This window comes from Nomia melanderi, chromosome 6 (genome assembly GCF_051020985.1).
Source record: "Nomia melanderi isolate GNS246 chromosome 6, iyNomMela1, whole genome shotgun sequence".
Taxonomy (NCBI): domain Eukaryota; kingdom Metazoa; phylum Arthropoda; class Insecta; order Hymenoptera; family Halictidae; genus Nomia; species Nomia melanderi.
Window position 1 is genome coordinate 15,999,587 of NC_135004.1, and position 20,480 is coordinate 16,020,066.

Genomic DNA, 20,480 nt, shown 5'->3' on the forward strand with positions numbered 1-20,480 from the left:
CAGTAACTAACCCTTTGCGGACGAACGTCGACATTCTGGCGAGGTTAGATGTTCATATTTGCAACAGTGAGTCGCAAACAAATGATTAACTAAAACAGCAGATCAGTACGTGGTTTCCCTTTCCAATGATCTAAGCAATCGATGTATAATTCAGGTTCATCTGCTGGTTTTCTGTATTTCAAAATCTTCGAAAACTTCACCCTTGCGACCTCTAATAATAAATTCCACGATTCTGAAATCCTAAGGTCTAAAATCTTCCTAAATTCCTTCTAATTACTAAACCACTGCATCAACTTCCAATCATCCCCAAATCATTCTAACCAATCCTCCATCTACAAGTGCTCGGAACCCATGACGTCATAGGACCCTCTTTGTAGCGCGATGCGATCGGTGTAGCGCTTCAGCGAATCACATAATTACAACCGAATTTGACCAATTAGTGGGTTCCCAGCACTCGGTACCCAGTTGCGGCAGTATCCAATTAACCCCGAAGAAAGTCATGTAAACCTCTCGATAGTCATCTCGAGTAGCCGAACGTCGGAGGAATTCGCCGAATTCGTTTCCCTAAGTGCGCGTCGCGCGGCGGCGGAAGAGACGGGCCGAAATAAAGGGAGCCTTTCGAGTTCTCGCAGCTCGACACCTGTGCGCAGGGGAGTGGCGACGCTCCCTCTCGCTTACAGCGGCGGCTTTCAAGGTGGCGCGGAGAGAGACCTTTCCACCTGCCCGCTTCTGTAAACACCTCCGCGGCGCGCGAGGAGCAAACGCCTCTTATCTGCCGCACGGAAATAAAAACGCGCGCGCGAGCGCGCCGCATCGTCGAGAAGAATGCGCCCGGTCTCCCGAGAACACGCGACGCCGGGAACGAGCTTTTCCTTTCGACGCTGAAAACTAACCCGCCCGCGGGAGCCTTTCAAATTAACCCTTAATATAAACGCGCACACCTGCGCGACGCGCGTACAGTCCGCGATTAATTCTTATATGAAACGCGAGTAATTGCGTTGTTGTCGTTGTTGCGCTCTAACAGGTTGTCCGCTAATGAATATATGTAAATATGCAGGTCCCCTAGTGCGACGTGTCGTATTCCTGACTGCGTGCAGTTACGGTAGAACTGAATTAATTATCCATTCCCGCAGCCACTTCGTTCTACCTTTTGGAAAATGTTCGATGGCCGTGTGCGCGATAAATAGTAACACGTGTATGGGAATACGTCGAATTCTGTTCGATGTTAATCTTTAGCGCTCTAGGTTGTTTTGTAATATGTCTAATAATAATAAATTCCATGATCCTAAAATTCTAAGATCTAGGATCTTCCTAAATTTCTTCTAATTAATGAACCACTGGATCGACTTCCAAATCATCCCCCAATTATTCTAACCAATCCTCCATGAATTATGCAGTTACGATAATTGTTCTACTTTCTGGAAAATGATCCTAAAATTCTAAGATCTAACTAATGAAATTCTAAGATCTTCTAAAATCTTCCCAACTTTCTTCTAATTAATAAACCACTGGATCGACTATCTAGTTTCTTTTCTCTAATTACTTGAGCGATTGATGTATAATTTAGCTTCATCCGCTGAAGGCTCAGTATATTTCGAAGATACTTCGTCCAGAAAGGGTTAAAATTCTCTGAACTATACAAAACCTTTCGTAGATTCTGCCAAATCAAACATCGAATGCCTAAATAATACAGAATAAGGAAACTATGTACCGGTTTCTTGCTATTTGAGCAGTTGAATCATTTGTTTGCAACTTATTATTACAAACATGAAAGTTTGACCTCGATAAATGTCGACATTCGTCCGCAAAGGGTTAAAATTCTCTGAACTATACAAAACCTTTCGTAGATTCTGCCAAATCACACATCGAATGCCTAAATAACATGAAATAAGGAAATTATGTACTGGTTTCTCGCTATTTGAGCAGTTGAATCACTTGTTTGCAACTTATTATTACAAACATGGAAGTTTGATCCCGGTAAAACGTCGACATTCGTCCGCGAAGGGTTAAAACACGGTCGCGTTCGGCCGGCTCAATTCTGTCCCACTTAATCGTCTCCCGTGGCACTTGCGCCCCTGTCCCTCCCCGCTACGCGGCGCGTATCGTTTCTAATTAGGAGAAGTATGCTGATACCGCCGCTGCACCGGCGCGGATATTTCAAATACGTCTGGCTCGTGGAACGAAGAAATGGAAAGTAATTGGCGAGATTAGATACCCGGTGCTTTCGATTGCGGATTGGTTATATATAGACAGCGTCGGTCGATAAACGAAACACAAATGCATCGGGTGGAATTGGTTAACGTATAAAATACAGAATGCACTTGCGGGATTGGTTAACGTGTAAACTATAAGCCCCGCTCGCGGAATCTGTCGACGTGGAGTACGCGAGACGCGTTTCTGGAATTTGTCGATGTGTTAACTGGAATGCACTTCTATGATCATTCGATGCGCAGGGTATAATGAAGCAAAGAATTTCAATGAATTCCACCGATCATCTCAGCTCCCCCCGTAACGTCTCGCGTATACTCTCATGAAACGAGGGAACACACCGAACGTATCCCATGAATATTAAACGTGTATTTCAGAATCCTATAATCATTCCGGAGGATGAGTTTATATTTCTAAGATAAAAAATCAATCCAGACGGAGAAGGATACATATCGTTTATCAACGTTTCGCGTTATTGAAGAATATACATCATTCTGAAAACTGAATTTATACTTCTGAGACAAATCGACGAATCCGCGGGACGAAAAAGGATATATATCGTTTATCAATGTTCCGCGTCATGGAAGCGTAATGCTTTGATAAATCTTTCGCAGCGGCGCTTGAACAACCGCGGGCCGGCGCGAAAGTAATCCGAGCGATCCGCTAATGGGGCCCGGGATCGCAGTGGCGTCCAATTAATTTGTGGAGTCGATTATGGGGCAGAAAACAGCAGTTCCCGTGGCGCTCGCCTCGCGAAATTCCGAGGAGAGTCTAGGAACTCGCTCGCGCGTAATCGTCGCGGCCAGCCCGAGGCTCCATTTACAGCGATACTCGGTTAACTGCGATCGTGTGTGTACCATTTGCACCGCCGACAACGGGAGACCTTCAATTTTGATTGAAAATCCATTCCCTTCTTGGGCACATCGCGGCTTTCACTTCTTTAGGAATTCTTATTGTCCTCTGAACGCGTATTTATAGCTGCGGCAATGCACGCTGTGCTTCCTCGTCCGCGCAGGAATGCAAATTGATCATTCGAAACGCACTGGGAACCGTAGTTAATCCTGTTAGTGTCGCGACAGGATCCGGCGAATCGTATTCGCACGAAATTCAGAATGTGACGAGAGAACGGATATTTGTGCACTTAGTAATCCTTGTCGGGTGAAGTGCAATGGAATAAAGAGTTCAATCGAATCTGGAACTGCGAGATCGTTTTTAGGAATGGGATGAATGTCCGAGCTTAGAAAATACTAGTAGTTAATTTTCTGGAAGTTCCTTAGTGCAATTGGAATGGAAATTTACGATCTCGATGGACGTTTCTTTCGGGGAACACGGAGAATTTATTTTCTGTTCCTTGATCCATTTGTATCTCTATTTCTGCTCTCTATGTTCTAGTCTTTCTATTTTCTATTATTTCTATTTCTAGTTCTATTTCTTTCTCTGTTTCCTATTTCTAGTTCTATTTATTTCTCTGTTTCCTATTTCTAGTTCTACTTCTTTCTCTAGTTTCATTTCTTTCTCTATTTCCTTTATTTAGTTCTATTTCTTTCTCTATTTTCTATTCCTAGTTCTATTTCTTTCTCTATTTCCTTTATTTAGTTCTATTTCTTTCTCTATTTTCTATTCCTAGTTCTATTTCTTTCTCTATTTTCTATTTCTAGTTCTATTTCTTTCTGTAGTTCCATTTCTTTCTCTATTTCCTTTATCTAGTTCTATTTCTTTTTCTATTTCATTTATCTAGTTCTATTTCTTTCTCTATTTTCTATTTCTAATTCTATTTCTTTCTCTATTTCCAATTCCTAGTTCTACTTCTTTCCCTATTTCCTATTTCTACTTTTATTTCCTACTTCTATATTCCATTTCCTCTTCTATCCCTCCTCCCCATCCTTTCCATTCTTTCTTCCCACCCCTCAGCTTTCTCAAATTCCCATTTCTCCCGACTCTCGCGAACGTCCGCAGCAAATGCATAAATACCCCGCGCAGCCTAATTACGACTTGGAATTTTATTGTACGAAGGGAACGCCGGTCTTCGGGGCACTAACAGCAGTCGTTTCCGGTCGGCGCGCGGCCGAGTATATTAGCGCGCGGCTCGTAACAGGGGAAAAAACAGTAGCCTGTCCACCCCCGGTGCCGTTTCCATCCCCCTCCCGCGTCCGTCTTCGTCCCCCCACGGCCGTGGCTGCTCGGTCGCAGGCGCCGTTGCTCGCTCTAAATCACAAGTTTTCGCCGTGCGAGCCGCCGTTACATGGAAATGCAAATGCGCGCCGTTAATCTTGGTAATAAATACGCGCGGCCGCTGCTTAAGTTCGCGAGTCTCGCGGTCTCGCCGCGGGCGCAGCGCAGTTACAACTTTTCCTCTTTCCCTCGCTGTCGATCCCTCGCAACCGTACGAATCGAGGATATTTAGTGACTGTTACGCGACCAAAAATGACAGTGAGACACTCGCCGTCGCGTGAGAAACAAAAGGAGCATCTACTCCGAGCGGACAAAGTGTTGATGAAATTGTTAGAATCACTGTATTACTTCAACTTTTAACCCTTTGAACTTCGTAGGCTCCAATATTGCAGCAGTTCTAATATCAAATATTTTCATGAATTTTAAGAATACTACTTTAGGATTATTAGATCTTCCAAATATACAAAGTTTGTACTGAGAAGGGAATTAAAGGTCTAAGAAATGTTATAACATTGTTGATTTTCAGTAAAACCACTATCAAGGTTGGTAGGAGTTGCATATCACAAAACTATGTGGAGTGCTAAGGGTTAAGCGTGTAATTATAAATTTTTTTCGTGAAACTAAACAAACCAGTTCAACAACCTTATTACCCTATCACTGTGAAAAGTATAATCTCGTCGCAGACGCGCTCGCGAACAGTAACGAACCGAAAAATCAAACTTCCCACGTCGATTTTCAGTTAATCCCCATTGTTCCCTAAATTCTATCAACCGTAAAAATTGAAGATATCAAAATTAACTAACAAAAAATACTATGACTTGTAACGCTATCGAAAGAAACTCTTTGCACTACCTACACGCAATCCCAACCGATTGGAAGCTCCCTATCCCGCGATTTCATTCGAGAATTCCATCCCAACGTGTTCCGTGCTGCGAAAACTCTGTCTGGGACGTCGTTGAATTGTTCGACGGGGAGCATTATACATCCTGGAGCAGCGTCTTCATTCGCAACGAAGAAACGAGGGTCCCCAGGCAGACGGGACTACCGATACGCGGCGCAATCGACCGATAAAGACCGCGAGTCGCGCGACTTTACGATCCCTCGTCGAACCCGACGGCGATTTACGGGCGTTTCCCCGCGGTCGCGTTGTCCGGCTTGTTCCTTGTCTGCACGCTCGCTCGCTCGCTCGCTCTTCCGCGTCCCTCTTCGCTCCTCGGACGGATATCGGCCTGAATTCTCGCGGGGTTCGTTGATCGCCTCGAATGCCTTCTCGCCGAGGGAGAAGAGCCGGAGCCGACACGCCGATATCGACGTGAATTAATGCGACGGACACGGCAGTCGTGGTTGCGCGAGTATGTGCAAAGCGCGCCGTCGAGAAGTCGGCCGACGTTGACTATATGCGAGTTAAAATGGCGTGAACGCGGAGGGAACCGTCTGCTCCGTCTAATCGTTTTCAAGAAGAATTTTAAGTTCAATTGAATGAAGAAATTGTACATAATCTGAGGTTCATGGTTTTGTTAATCAGTTGTCAATATTCTGTAGAAAATGGCGTGAACGTGGAGGGAACCGTCTGCTCCGTCTAATCGTTTTCAAGAACTTTAAGTTTGTTCAATTGAATGAACGAATTGTACATTATTTGAGGTTCATGGTTTTGTTAATCAGTTGTGTTTCAATATTCTGTAGAAAATGGCGTGGACGCGAAGGGAACCGTCTGTTCGCTATGTCTAATCGTTTTCAAGAAGAACTTTAACACTTTGACTGCCATGTCAGCCGAATTCGGGTGACATTATTTTTTACAGAAACGTGGACATTAGTTTCTTTCATGACGCATCGAACGAACCGAATTTTGTTGGATATATGAGATATAAGAAAGATAGTGTTATTAAGTGTTATTAACCGAATAGTTGATAGTATTATATTTGATAACAGATAGTGTTATTAACCGAATTTTGTTCGATATATGAGATATAAGAGAGATAGTGTTATTATAAAGATAGAAGTTATTAAGAAGAATCTTGATTTCTCAGTTTCTGGTTAATAGAGAAAACTATTTCGAGTACATGGGAGTTTTGATGAGTGTTCCTATAAAAATTGTAACAATAGATTATTTTCAGTTGAAATGAAACTGAAATGAAACTATTTATTTTCAAAATCATTTCGAATATTCAATGCTTCGAAGATATCAATAATTGCTAAACAAAGCAATCGAAACCAGTCATTTCGACTGTTACAATAGTTCCACTGTTAATACTCCGTAGAACTGTGTACATTCTTCTCCCATTATAAACAGAAGTGTCGAATAATATCGAAGTCATTAAGTCCATAGCCTCGAAAACAGTAGACACGGTCCACTCAAGAAACTTCCGGTTCGTTTAGCAGAGAATTTAATTCTTCCGATTGCGAGGAGAACTTTTAAAGGACTTCCGAGATCTTCGAAAGCACTTCCGAGGCATAAGAAAACTTTCAGTTTTCATTTGCATTTCGCTTCAAGCTTCGCGAAGCTCCGCGGCGTTCGCCGACTTGATTATTATCAATACGCGATGTTCCGAGTAAATATAAATCAACGGTGAAACCAGCGTTCTTCCCTGCCCCGTCATTAACAAGCAACGTAACACCGGATCGCGAGAGGAATCGTAAAATCGGGAGCCGGAGTCGAAAAAACTAAACGATCGCGCGATCTGAAGGGATTAGTACTGTCGATATCCACTAGACAAATCTTTATTACTCCGTGGAACTCAGTAAACCGCTAAATATTTTTCAACCCCGATCTCCGTGTGTAGCGTCTGTAACGGGTCCCGGGTGACCCAACCGTGGACTCTCACGGTCCGCGCAGTGGCGGGATCAAGAATCGCGTTAGAAGCTGTAAAACCGACTAATCCCGAACCGCGCGCGCAATCATCATTATCCAGGCAGCGATAAAGACTCGGGGCGGCTGCTCTTAATAATTCGTCCTTTTTTCGTTGGTATACGGCGTTACGCTACGCGTAATACGCTATACTTGTTGCTTTCCCGAGCCAATAACGGGTCGAGCACCGTAATAAACGTAACACGGTGGTTCGTGTTTTACGAGCGACGCCGCCGCGAAATTTATTACGGCCGAGGCCCAAAAGTGGACGCCTCCTTTTCACCGTCCCACCGTCTCGGCCTCCGCACCCTTTCCCTCGGCTTTTCACATTCTAATATCGGCTCGTTCGGAGCTTCTCCCCTCGGAGCGTCTTAACCCCTTGGCTTGCAACAACGTGTCGGGCGCGCTGTGTGGATTTTAAGCTGAATGGAAGCGTGAACGTTGCTCGATCCCTTTGAACTCAAATTTAATATTCTTCTATTATCGGTTGATGTAGAATATGCCTCCAAATCTGTTCTCTTTCTTAATGAATTATTAATAAGTTGTATCGGTACTAGTTGGGAAATTAATCTTAAGGCAAGGTCTTAACCTCTTGGCTTGCAACAACGTGTCGGACGCGTTGTGTGGATTTTAAGCTGAATGGAAGCGTGAACGTTACTCGATCCCTTTGAATTCAAATTTAATGTTCTTCTATTATCAATTATAATCTGGAGCAAAGGTTGATGTAGAATATGCCCCTAAATCTGTTCTTTGTCTTAATGAATTATTACTAACGAAGTAGTTGTATCGCTACTAATTGAGAAATGAATCTTAAGGCAAGGTCTTAACCTCTTGGCTTACAACAATGTGTAGGACTCGTAAAAATTGGGTAATATTTACATTTGTTGAGTTTAAAATCTTCACTACGAGTTGACCATTAACAGACTAGAAGTATATCAAGTTGTCTTCAAAAATACTGTAACATAGATAACAAGCAGAAATTCACAGAAGTGATCTAGTAGAATACTTGACGTGTTAATTTCCTCATATCACCAATTACTAAACTTTAGAAGACACGAGTATAGAATATAAGATCACAATTGAGAATTGAGTCTTACAGCAAGTTAACACTAGAATCACCGAGCATTTATTACAACTTATAAAAATTGTAACAATACATTCATCTCGATTTCGTTGCATATTCCTTGTATATAAGAGAGACTATATTCGAAATAGTTTCGTAGACTGTACCTTTAGAATATCAATAATCGAAGAATAAAGGAACCAAAACTCATAGTTCTAACGGATACGGTAGTTCTATCGTCAACGCGTTGCGATTCGTGAACGCCGGCCATCGGTGGCCACCATGGCGGTCAGCGCGTCGACACTCCCATTTGCGAGCGGACGTCGCGTCGGAGAGACGTCGCGGAAAGAAGGTCAGGAAGAGATTGGCGACGCTGCGAGGCACCGTTTACAAGACGGCCGACTTCGTTTTAATGGGAATGGAAACGGATGAACCTCGACTGAATTAATTCCGCTGTCGCGGGGACCGGTAGCCAGCGGGTTTTCAATTATTCTTGAAAGCTCGAGTGCCGGCCGGGCGCAGATTTGTTTGTTTGTTTCCATTTTATTTGCCAATGGGTCCGCTTCTGCGAGTTAACCGTGACGGACGGACACTTTTACGCGCTAAATAGTTCGCTCTTTCTTTTAATTAATCTCCCGAATTGCGGACGACCCTCGTCTAAATCAATTCCATCAAACCGTGAACCTTTTCAATTATTTCTGGAAGCTCGAGTACCTCGCGAATTTTACGTTCGTTTATTATTTATCATATTATTCATTGATTCGTTCCTATTAGTTCGCGATGCATAAACGATGGGATATTTTTCTGCATTAAGTTTAATCGAACAAGTTTCAAGTTAGTTTTGTAGAACAAAGAGTAATGGTACTGACGTTTCTATTCTTTTCTCCGGTGGAATGGAATAATAGTTTTAAAGAGCAATAATATTTGTCAAGAACACGATGAATATGGTAATACGAAGAGACTCGGGGTTGAAGGAATTTTTGAAGGTATTTTATTCGGTCCGGGAACGAACTGCTCGACGACCAATTAGCATTGAAGGTAGACCCGGCTTCGATCGAAAACTAATGGTCGATTATAATCTGGCCAGTCAGCGGATTGCAAGGAATCGCAGAACCGATGGGGGCTCGATGATTGGATGTTATTGCGTCCCGATTACTTAAAACCACAGAGAACCTGCGCGCTGACCGGATCCAACCGTGAATCATGCTTCGACAAACACTCTGTCTTCAATCCCAATAATTTCTCAATACATCCGAAAGATAAAGGCATGACTAACCGTGAGCCGGGATTAAGAGCTGCAACGTTACTCTTGCAACCGAGAATGATTGTATACAACCAGCGTGAAAGTGACTCAAACTAAATACCCATTGTTCCTGTTTTTATCGCCTTTAAAACTGCTGTAATAAAAATAAATTGTATATAAATGTGTGTACAATTGAAGCTTCACGGAATGTAACCTTCGAAGGAGGCGTCACTTTTGAACGTTTGGAGCTATTATAACAAAAATAAATCAATATTTAGTAACTATAAAATTGAAATAGAAAATCTAACTTTTGAAGAAAAATTCATTTTTGAACTTTGCCAGCGGTGCATACGTAATAAATGTGTGTACAATTAAAACTTCACGAAATGTAACCTCTGAAGGTGGCATCACTTTTGAACGTTTAGGGCTACTATAACAAAAATAAATCAATATTTAATATCTATAAGATTGAAATAGAAAGTGTAATCTTTGAAGACAAATTTTTTGAACTTTGCCAGCGGTACATACGTAATAAAAATAAATCAAACGTAATAAATGTGTGTACAATTGAATATTTAGTAAATATAAAATTGAAATAGAAAGTGTAATCTTCGAAAATTCATTTTTGAACTTCGCCAGCGATACGTTGGAATCTTAAGTGGCCAAGCCGCCCATAAATTAGAATGGAATTTTACGCGTAAACAATAGTTTTTGTTACACAAATATACTAGAATTATGAATGCAACTGAAAAGAAACGTACGATTGCTCCCATTAACTAACACGCCGCACGAAGGTTGAACATCGAGGATCCATTAGCACCTTTCTCTCCGAAGTTTCAAGATCATTTATCACCGATCGAGCGACCGAATATTTTTCAACGAGCAAACAACCGTCCAGGATACGAAGGAGTAACACGACCGGTTACGCGACTCGACGCGGAAATCACGCGGGACCAGAAATATGAGGAAAATTTTCGGTTAAAGCGACGCAGGTGCGAATGGGATTCCGAGGCGCTCGTAAACCAGTTATTAGGGAAGTCGAGAAGTCGCGAAACACCTGTTGAGTTACAGGAAGAAAACCACCGGCGACGTTCGAAAGGTCATTCGCGGGTCGTGCGCGGAATCGTATCGATGATCGCCGAACGTACAGGTAATACCTCCGCGATTCGCGATCCAAGACTGCAGTTCCGGAGCTCGTAAAAGGATACTGTTGCATGTTGCATCGGTCGGTCGACACAATGCTGCTAACCGGTGTATGAATTCGACGCTTAACCGTTTCGATGCTAAACAACTTTTGTGGGTATTTACCGAAAATGAAGTGATTGGGTGTGTATGCAAAATTAAGAGTAGTTATCTGATGAGATCACGAATTTTGTGTTATTACAAAAATATCAAAAAATGACGTTTATTCAAATTAATTTACTTCGATTTATTTCTCGGAGAATGTAGTAGGGAAATTATAATTGATACTGATAAACAGAAGCGCTGTATAATAATAATAATAAATTGTTCAGTATATAACACTATTACTAGAAGAGTAGACCGATCGATTCTAAACTCCTCGCTGTAATTCATGAAATCGTCAAGAGAATTTCGTAGAGAATGAGATGCTCTGATACATCGAACTTCAGAAGATGCATTCCTACAGAAATTAATTCGATAATTAAGACTATTGTGTCAACTACACTCCAAACTTACGAACACTTCGAAATTAATAAATAACTTTATATCTTCATCGTGTCCTGTACAACGTTCTCAACGCGTTAACCCTTTGAACTCAGGAGTTTCTATTCTATATATATTACTCTAGTGAAATATTTAATGATTGATTAGCACGTTGAATGCCGTGTGATTTCACGGAGCAAACTGCAGAAAATGGGAAAATATTAAATCATTTGATTGACTTGCATTATTGCACGTTCACATAGCTAGTCACCGCATTAGCATTTTTTACAATATAAAAATTCAAATAATCACAGTTCAACCGAGTTACAGTAATTCGATTTGGTTGGTCACCGGTGACCCATGGCGTTCGACGTGTTAAACCGTAGATCCCGTGAAACATAAATGGAACAGTGTTTTATCCGAATACGTCCGATTAGATCAGTGAATATTCAATGTTATAATTCCGCATGAGAGGAAACAGCGACCGTGAGTCGGCTCTCGAGTGCAAAGGGGTAATTCCATGGCGATCCCCGATCGTCGTAGGTCGGAAATAAATCAGTGGCCGCGGAACAGGGGAATCGTGGAAGAAAGAAGGGCGGAAGCGAGTCGAGCCGAAGAGGGTTGAAAACGGAGAGAATAGAACGATGTTTACGAGCGGCGGGAGAAGATCCCGGTCCTCGCCGCCGCCATAGCGGTGGTCGTATGGGATTTCTCTGCGGACCCTTCGGGCAGCTGCCATCGCTACGGGATCCGTCTTCCAGATTCGAGACTGTAATCGGAAGACCCCGAGGATCGTAGCTACGTCCAGCCAAATGTCCCGGGGACGGGGGATGAGGGTCTCCACGACGCGGCGCGACGCGACGCGACGCCATATGGCGTCTAAACGAGGCGACGACAAACTAATACCCTGACGAACGACGACACAGGAATATAGGCTCTCGAAGATGCTGCGGAAGATTCGAGAACTGAAGGTACACCTTCACGAGGAGAGGAGTGTTTGGATTTGCCGTTTGAATTTTGGTTTCTCTTTGTGTGAAGCTGTGGGGATGGATTATACTTTGATTGAGTAGTTTGATGGTTGAGTAATAGTTTGGATGCTTTGGTGGTTGAGTGATACTTTGGATGCTTTGATGGTTCAGTGATACTTTGGATGGTTTGATGGTTGAGTGATAGTTTGGATGGTTTGATGGTTGAGTAATACTTTGATTGAATACTTTGATGGTGAATAATACTTTGAATACTTTGATGATTAAGTAATACTTTGATTGAATACTTTGATGGTTGAATAATACTTTGGATGCTTTGATGGTTGAGTGATACTTTGAATCCTTTAATGATTGAATGATACTTTGAATACTTTGATAATTAAGTAATACTTTGATTGAATACTTTGATGGTGAATAATACTTTGAATACTTTGATGATTAAGTAATACTTTGATTGAATACTTTGATGGTTGAATAATACTTTGAATACTTTGATGGTTGGGTAATACTTTGAATACTTTTGATGAATAAATAATACTTTGAATATTTTGATGGATGAGTAATACTTTGATTGAATACTTTGGTGGTTAACCAACTTTGATAGTCAATTTCGAGAGTTTAACAGCAAAGTGAATTATTAATAAATAATTAATGAGAGATTTGTCAGTGATGAGATAAGAGAGAATAAATACCATTTAGATAATTTTGATAATTTAGGGTAGGTAAGTTATTATCCATGAAAATAGTGATAATTACTAGAGTGAAGTTTCTTAGAGTTAAGCAGGGTTTAAATTGAAAAGTTTGAAAAATATAACTCGCGTTACATCCTTGATATAATTACCAAATCACAAGTAGTTTTATTTTCTCCTGAACCCTGTGATCCCACTGCATTGAAACTTCTTTTCTTTTGTAAACAGTTTTAAAGGTTCGAACCGTAACAAGATTCGTGCACAACTGACCTTCAGATATTACACGGCACATAACATTCAAATTCTGCGTGATAGTCCTAGCCAGCGCTATCTATCGGGTGTTGTTATACATGCAACGATCCACGTAACGATGACGATACATTTTTACTGATAACAAGAAGCGGCGAAGTAAATAACGCTGAAGTACTAGTAAATATTTTGTCCGACTTCACGTATCGCTCCTAATCTTATCAACTTTGCTTCATGACTTCTTTAATAACCATGTCCGTATGAATAATTCATTTCTTTCAATATTCTCAACATTCAACAAAATGTAACATATACTCACTACAAAATATAAAATATAACTTAATAATTTCTCAGACAAACATATTATCCTTTTAATAATTTCAAAAAGAAATCAAGAATAGATCCCGTTGACGCGTCTGGTAATTTCTATTAACATCAATTAAACGGAACAGTGAGCTGCCAAGAAACACAGAGAAAACAAACATCGAATTAATCGAAACATCAGCGTCGTAAATCCGTCATCAATCAAAAGGTAGAAGCCGCGAACGTGCAGGGCAGGAACAGAGCAGATCGCTGACAAGCGAATCCCGGTGTCGTAGATGCGAGGCGATTGTCAGCGGTTTAAACTGTCGTTTAATATTTAACGAAGAGGAAGCGAACGTTTCGTGACGAATCGCGAGTAGATTCGCGTAACACGCGCAGCCTTTGGAGCCGTAAGTGCGATCCATCAGATTGTGTACAAAGTCGCTTGACGAACGGGATGGAGACAGATTCAAACGAGCGGAAAACTGATCCGCTGCCATCTGTCACGCGAATCGTGCCGCGCGCGAAACCGATGCATCTTCGAGGCGAATCGCTCACCGATATCGCTCGCGAACGCGTTTCTCGTCCTGCCGCGACATTAATAAACCAAGGATCAGCCGTTAATTGCCGGTTTATATAATAACGCCTGCCGGAACGAGAAATATATTACGTAACGCGAGCATTCGACGTGGATAGCAGCGTTTCGTTTTCATAAATGAAAGTACGAGACTATTGAGAATTTTTGGTCGATACTCGATCGGTGTTCTACTAACCCTTTGCACTTGGGAGGTCTCCATTTGATTTGACACAAGGAAATTGTAAAATTGAAAATTCAGTATCAAGTTTTATACGATGTACGAACATGGAATATTGGAATAGTTCTGTCGTTTAATATATGCAAGGTGTTTATGTTAATTGCAAAAAATATCATTGATATTGAATCAGGAAGTAATAATAATTATCATTGATAAATGATAATAATTGGAAAAAAAATGTCATTGATATTTCATCAGAAAATAATATAACAATAATAATAGCAAAAAATATCATTGACAGTTCATCAGAAAATAATGAATATTTATTGAGAAAAATATTCTCGAGGGCAAAGGGCTAATTAGCTATAACTCGGCCATTATAAAGTTGGATTGTTTGTAATTTTGAACTCTTTCGATGGAACAATGAATTGTGCACGAAAGTTGTAAATATTAGAAAAGTATAACAGAGTGATTGAAGTTGTTTAATAATTGATTGTTACGGAATAATTAACGCCAATTGATATATGAAATCGTTGAATTCTTAAGTATTGAAATTTTGTTGAAATTATGAGAATTATTTAACGATTCATTGTTCAGGCGCTCCGAATAATTAAGTTATTCGTTCGCAGATTTCGACGTTAAATGCGAATGCCGAAAGAATAATTTCACGTGAAATTTTTCGCGTCGCGTGCATTTGCTATTCAGCAGCGCGAGATCGTCCGGCGTTGAACGTGTTAATCGAAATTCGTGTAATTGCGAGCGGGCCCGGATGCGATTGAATCGGGGCATAAATTTCACGCGGGATTTATTAGCCTCTTTATCTTCCGGTAAACTGACCTCCGATCTAATGAAGAGGATTTTTGATTGCTCGAATTAGGATGTAAACGTGGGATTCCCCGCGAACAATGTTGCACCGCGGTGAATTAGTTACGGTTCCATTCGTTGTACGAGCTCACGATTGATGAATTTAATGCCCTGACGTTTATTCACCGCTAGGATGAATTACTTCGGTAATTAAAGCTCGATGACTGGCGGCGTATTTCAATCATTGACTAATACGTGCGTCAAGATACGTCCAACCCTTACTTACTACTTAAATTAATCACTCACTTTCAACCCTTCAATCGCTATTTGATTCGACCGAACGAAATAATCAAATTTAGAATTCAATATCAAATTTCATATAATGTATCGACACGTGGAACATCGAAATAGACCGATTCTATCACTTAATTTATACAAGTGTATCGATCAGAGTTGAGAAAGAAATCATAGGTCAAGGGGTTAAACTTCCAAAAACTCTTCAAACTAAACTGAAAGGGTAGAAATTTTGTAAGTACCGAGCTTCAAGTTTTCCAGGAAGAGGTAAGTTATTTGACACGCTGATGTTACATCTCAGTATTATAAGTATTACGAGTGAACTCACAAAAGAGGTAATTGAAAAAGAAAAACAACTACATATCAATCTCTCGGTATTTGAACTTGATTAGATTATTGCTTTCGATTTAGCAGAAGCTTCAAGTGATAATTTGGAATCTGCTGGTAATCGTAAAATCGAATCCTCGAGTCTGCACAGCTAACATAAGGGTTGAACGGAAAATACGCGTCAAGATCATCCCTCCAATCCAACGGCGCCGAAACGGCTAACAGAGTGTAACACATTTTCGAAAAGCGTGTCAAGCGCCGCAAAAACCAGCCCTTATTTACGTGGCACGGAATTAGCTCGCCGGCGGGAGCATCCCTTGCGACGTCCCGGGGGATCCTTTAATCCTGTTTCCCGGCGAAACGCTGCTGGAGGTTTTTTTTGTCGCGCGCGCGGAGCGGGGAGGGCGAGTGTTCGTAAACGATACAAAAATAAGATCGGGGAAGCAAGAAGTGGATAGACTTACCCTGACGGGAGCGCGGAACAGCAGTGCGGCGACTGCATGCGGATTAGCGTGATGGTGAGCGTGGTTGTGGTGGCCATGGTGATGGTGTCTGGTGTCAGGACCACCTCCTGCAGCCGCCTGTTCGGCCTGGACCGACATCGCCGCGCGGGCCTGTCGTTCCCGCTGCCGAAGCCGGTCCCGCTCCACGCTGAAACAGATCGGACAATGGATTCTTTAGTTTTAGTTGGTTTTTTGAGATTTTAATATTGATGAATAGACAGAGGGATTAATTGGGAGGGGTGTGTCATGTTGAAGTTGAGTGATTTGTAGTTTTTAGGAGTTGGATGGTTTCTTTTAGGGTTTGTAGATGAGAGTAATCAGTTTTGAAGGATTACGGTTGAAAGTGGTTATTAGGAAAAGTGAATTGCTTAGTATTAATAATTTAAGGTAGCTTAATGTTACTGATTTTCGAAAGACTATAGCTTAATGTTAGGAATTTCGAAGAGTTCGTATCTCGATATTGGTAATTTCCAATGATTCATATCTCAATATTAATAATTTTAGGTCCATAGCTTAATATTACTAATTTCCAAAAGACTATAGCTTAATATTAGCAATTTCCAAGAATTGATACATCGATATTGGTAATTTCCAATGGTTCATATCTCAATATTAATAATTTCCAGATGTCCATACCTCAATATTAATAATTTTACGTTCATAGCTTAATATTACTGATTTCCAAAAGATTATAGCTTAATATTAGCAATTTCGAAGAGTTCATACCTCAATATTGGTAATTTCCAATGGTTCATATCTGAATATTAATAATTTCCAGAAGTCCATACCTCAATATCAATAATTTTAACTCCACAACTTAATATTACTAATTTCCAAAAGACTATAGCTTAATATTAGCAATTCCGAAGAGTTCATACCTCGATATTAATTTCCAAAGGTTCACATCTCAATATTAATAAAGTTAAATCCATACCTCAATATTAATAATTTCCAAAAGTCCACATCCCAATGATTAATTCCCTCAAATTCAACGCTATCGTCGAACGACTCGAAACGATTCATTTCAGACGTCTTCCTCAGCCATTACTGATCTAACGATATTGTCATCGTACGAAACTCGTATAACAACTGATTTACTCATGCACGTACAGGAGCATAAGAGTCTCCCGTATCGATTACAAATGTCCTGACTTCACATGACCGATGTTAAAGCATATGTCACCGAGAGTACTACCGAGAATACTGAAGTATCATCCACGAATATAACACTGCTCGGCTCCCCGATGATGCCACGAAAGGCGGATAGCATGTTCCCGTCGATTTCCGATCCGCGGAACACGTGTCGTCATTGCCGGCGACTTTTGTGCAACTACGGTAGGATGAAAATTATTACGTTCCCCGGGTGTACACCTACTCGGATGATTTCATCGCTTGCCATTCGCAACGCGTCGCTCGCTAGCGAATACTGGTGCGCCGCCGCGATCGCGCAGCTCCGACTTTTCCGAGAATCCTATCGTTTCTCCACTACGAACCCTTACGCAATGACGAATTTTTGAGAACAAGTTATCGACGATCAACGTCGAATAGCCGATTGTTCTCTACGCGAGAAACAACGCTGCAAAGAAACAGAAAAACCGAAGAGATCCTAATGTAATTTGCATTTTGCAGAATCAATCCTTCCAACGATCGAGGTAATCGATCCCGCTTTCTCCGCTTTCCGAACAACTTTTATTTACCTATGTTGCCATTGTTCTATAAAACAAGATTTTAAAACAGATTCTCCTCGCGAGGTTCCACGGATGAATTACATCGACAATGCAGCTTCTATAAAAGGAACCAGTCGCTCCGACGCAGAAGCAATATCAGAAACTAATACCGACGAACGACTCCAATCGCGATAATTATTCTTTCATTTCAATATCCCCGCGATCCTCGATAAACAGCTCTGCCTTCCGCAATATCCAACCGTCGGATTAGCTCGCGGCCGGATGAACGAGAGAGAAAAAAATCACTGGAAAATGTCCTCGGGCGCGGGGACTTCCTGCTCGCGGCACGCGCGGCCGCCATTATCCTCTCGAAGGGAAATCCGTGGGGCAGGAATTTCATCGCCGAGAATAACCGGCGCGTTTTAGGGAATACCGAAAGACGCCCGGACAAAAATAGAGAGAGGAGAGACCGACGGGACGCGGGGAGCGGCTGCAGCTGGCGCAAACACCTGTTTAGCCGTGTTTCCGGCGGCTAGGGAGCCTGCGTCCGTATCAATGGCCGCGCAACACTCCGGCTCACCGATTTCGGGGCGATCGTGACGAATCCCGCGCGTTCCTCGCGCCCACCGGGGCCTCTGATTTAAAGTTGGACCGGAGAACGTCGTGTTCCTCGTTAATTGACCGAGTTGATTGGAAGTTTCTGATCGTTCTGAGCTCTGATTGAGTCGGTTGTCGGTTGATGGTACGTGTTAGTGTCTGGATGATGATTGTGAAGAGTGTTATCTATCACTATTTAGGTGATACGTGATTAATATCTATTATTAAGGATAAGTTAGTTATCCTTCACCTCCAAAGAGTTCAAATTTCAGAGTAAATCACGTTCAACAGAAGTTCCTGAACACCTTATGTCGATCACTGCCACTCAACACATCCACTGCCATGAGAATTTTAAGCATTCTACACAATATTCCTCTTTATAACAATGACAAATCTTGTAACCCATTCACTGCGTAAAATGTGATTTCATTTGTACTTTCAATGTATTTTGCTCTATATTACGATACATTTCAAATACAACCAAGATTGCACCAAACTGGCAATCTCCTGCTACGAGTTAAACAATCATACACAATCCTTCATTATTCTTTCCACAATTCGAACTACACCTAAATCCTACCACGTAAATTTCAAGAAAAACCACCCAATATTTCCCGACGTCTAGCGAGAAATGCAAGCGCAGTCGAGCGTCTAAAAATCGCCGGAACAAACGACGACCACAACCGGCGATAAACAATAGATCCACGCAAACAGCGTCCGCATTACATTCCCGCGCGGCGCTCCGCGAGCGGAGTAATACGCCGCGCGGTTGAATGGCGCGTCGAGATTAAACCAGAAAAGAATCGATAATTTCCGTTTGCGCGTGTCGATCGATCCACGTTCATTACCAGCCCGGTTGTTCGCGGCGCGTCGGGACCGGCGAGGGTTTCGTTGTTTCGTCATTTTTTTCCCCGCCCCGCCGCCGTTCGCCGGAAATATCGGCGGGAGGAATCGCGACGCGGGGGAAGATTGGACGGTTCGATAACGGGGGTTCCCAGGGAAAGGGAGGAAACGCGTGAAACAGCGAAAGAGGAGGAACGCCCGCGCGCGCGAGAGAGAGAGAGAGAGAGAGAGAGAATGGGAGAACGGGAGATCGTGGAAAATTCACGGGATTCGAACGGGAACGCCGGGAGAGGAGAAGCGAGGCGAGGCGAGGCGGATCCGCGTCGCGGGCCAGAATTCGAGCGGTTCCCGTTCGATGGAGTCCGGGGCCATTGGCCGACGAGCCGGCGACGGGACGGATATTACCGGCGGCGAACCATCGCGCCTCGCTCCTCCGCGCGCACGCATCTCCTCTGCGCGTTTACGAGTTTAGATACGACTGATTTCCTGGTTGCTAAAACGCCGCGCGGCCCGCGACGAGACTGGAGACCACGCTTTCGGGTTGCCGCTCGAGGGTAGCTTTATCGCGCAGATGTGATACTTGGTATGTTGACGATGAGCACGGAGATTGATGCTACTGGTTCCAGATGGAGGCTTGCTGAGCGACGCGAGGGTTGTGGCTTGATCATGGAAGGGTGATGATTGTAAAGGCGCGTTGAAACTTGCGATGCGTCGCTAGAGGTTTTATGATAGGCAGTTGAAACAGTGAGGATTAGATGCATCGATGACTATCGCTGCACGTTTCAGAGTGTATGGAGGTAAGTTGAGGTTTGTTGAGCGACGCGAGGGTTGTGGTTTGATCATGGAAGCTGATGATTGTAAAGGCGCGTTGAAGCTTGCGATGCGTCGCTAGAAGTTTTATGATAGGCAGTTGAAACAGTGAGGATTAGATGCATCGATGCCTATCGCTGTATGTTTCAGAGTGTATGGGAGTAAGGATAGAGGTGAGGTTGCAGAAATTGTAATGGTGGAAGTTGAGACATCATTCCAGCGATGGAAGCTGAGATTGTAACGGTTTTAACGATAGGAAAGCAGTAATAAAAGATAACCGCGACAGTAGAAGTTAAGATGTCAATAATCGGAATAATAGAATCGTTATGGTAGAAAAGATCTCGACTGCAGGATAAAAGCTAAGAGAACTACCAACACGATAATAATAAAGTTTCTTCAGCACATTTAGCATGGCTCACTCATTCAACCCTTTACACTAGGGAGGTGACTCTCAATC

At 42.3% G+C, this 20,480-nt stretch overlaps 1 protein-coding gene across 9 annotated transcripts in view; it reads right to left on the reverse strand.

Annotated features, from left to right (window-relative positions):
* The window catches only part of lilli (AF4/FMR2 family member lilliputian), a 370,515-nt gene that overhangs the window by 189,219 nt on the left and 160,816 nt on the right, over positions 1-20,480 (reverse strand). For 7 of the 9 annotated variants that reach the window (XM_076368250.1, XM_076368249.1, XM_076368251.1 and 4 more), the window contains one exon: positions 16,068-16,254. In XM_076368250.1, the coding sequence (XP_076224365.1) occupies positions 16,068-16,254 (187 nt within the window). Of the gene's footprint in view, positions 1-16,067; positions 16,255-17,040; positions 17,424-20,480 lie in introns of those variants that run through there. The other 2 variants (XM_076368248.1, XM_076368247.1) reach the window with 2 other exon arrangements.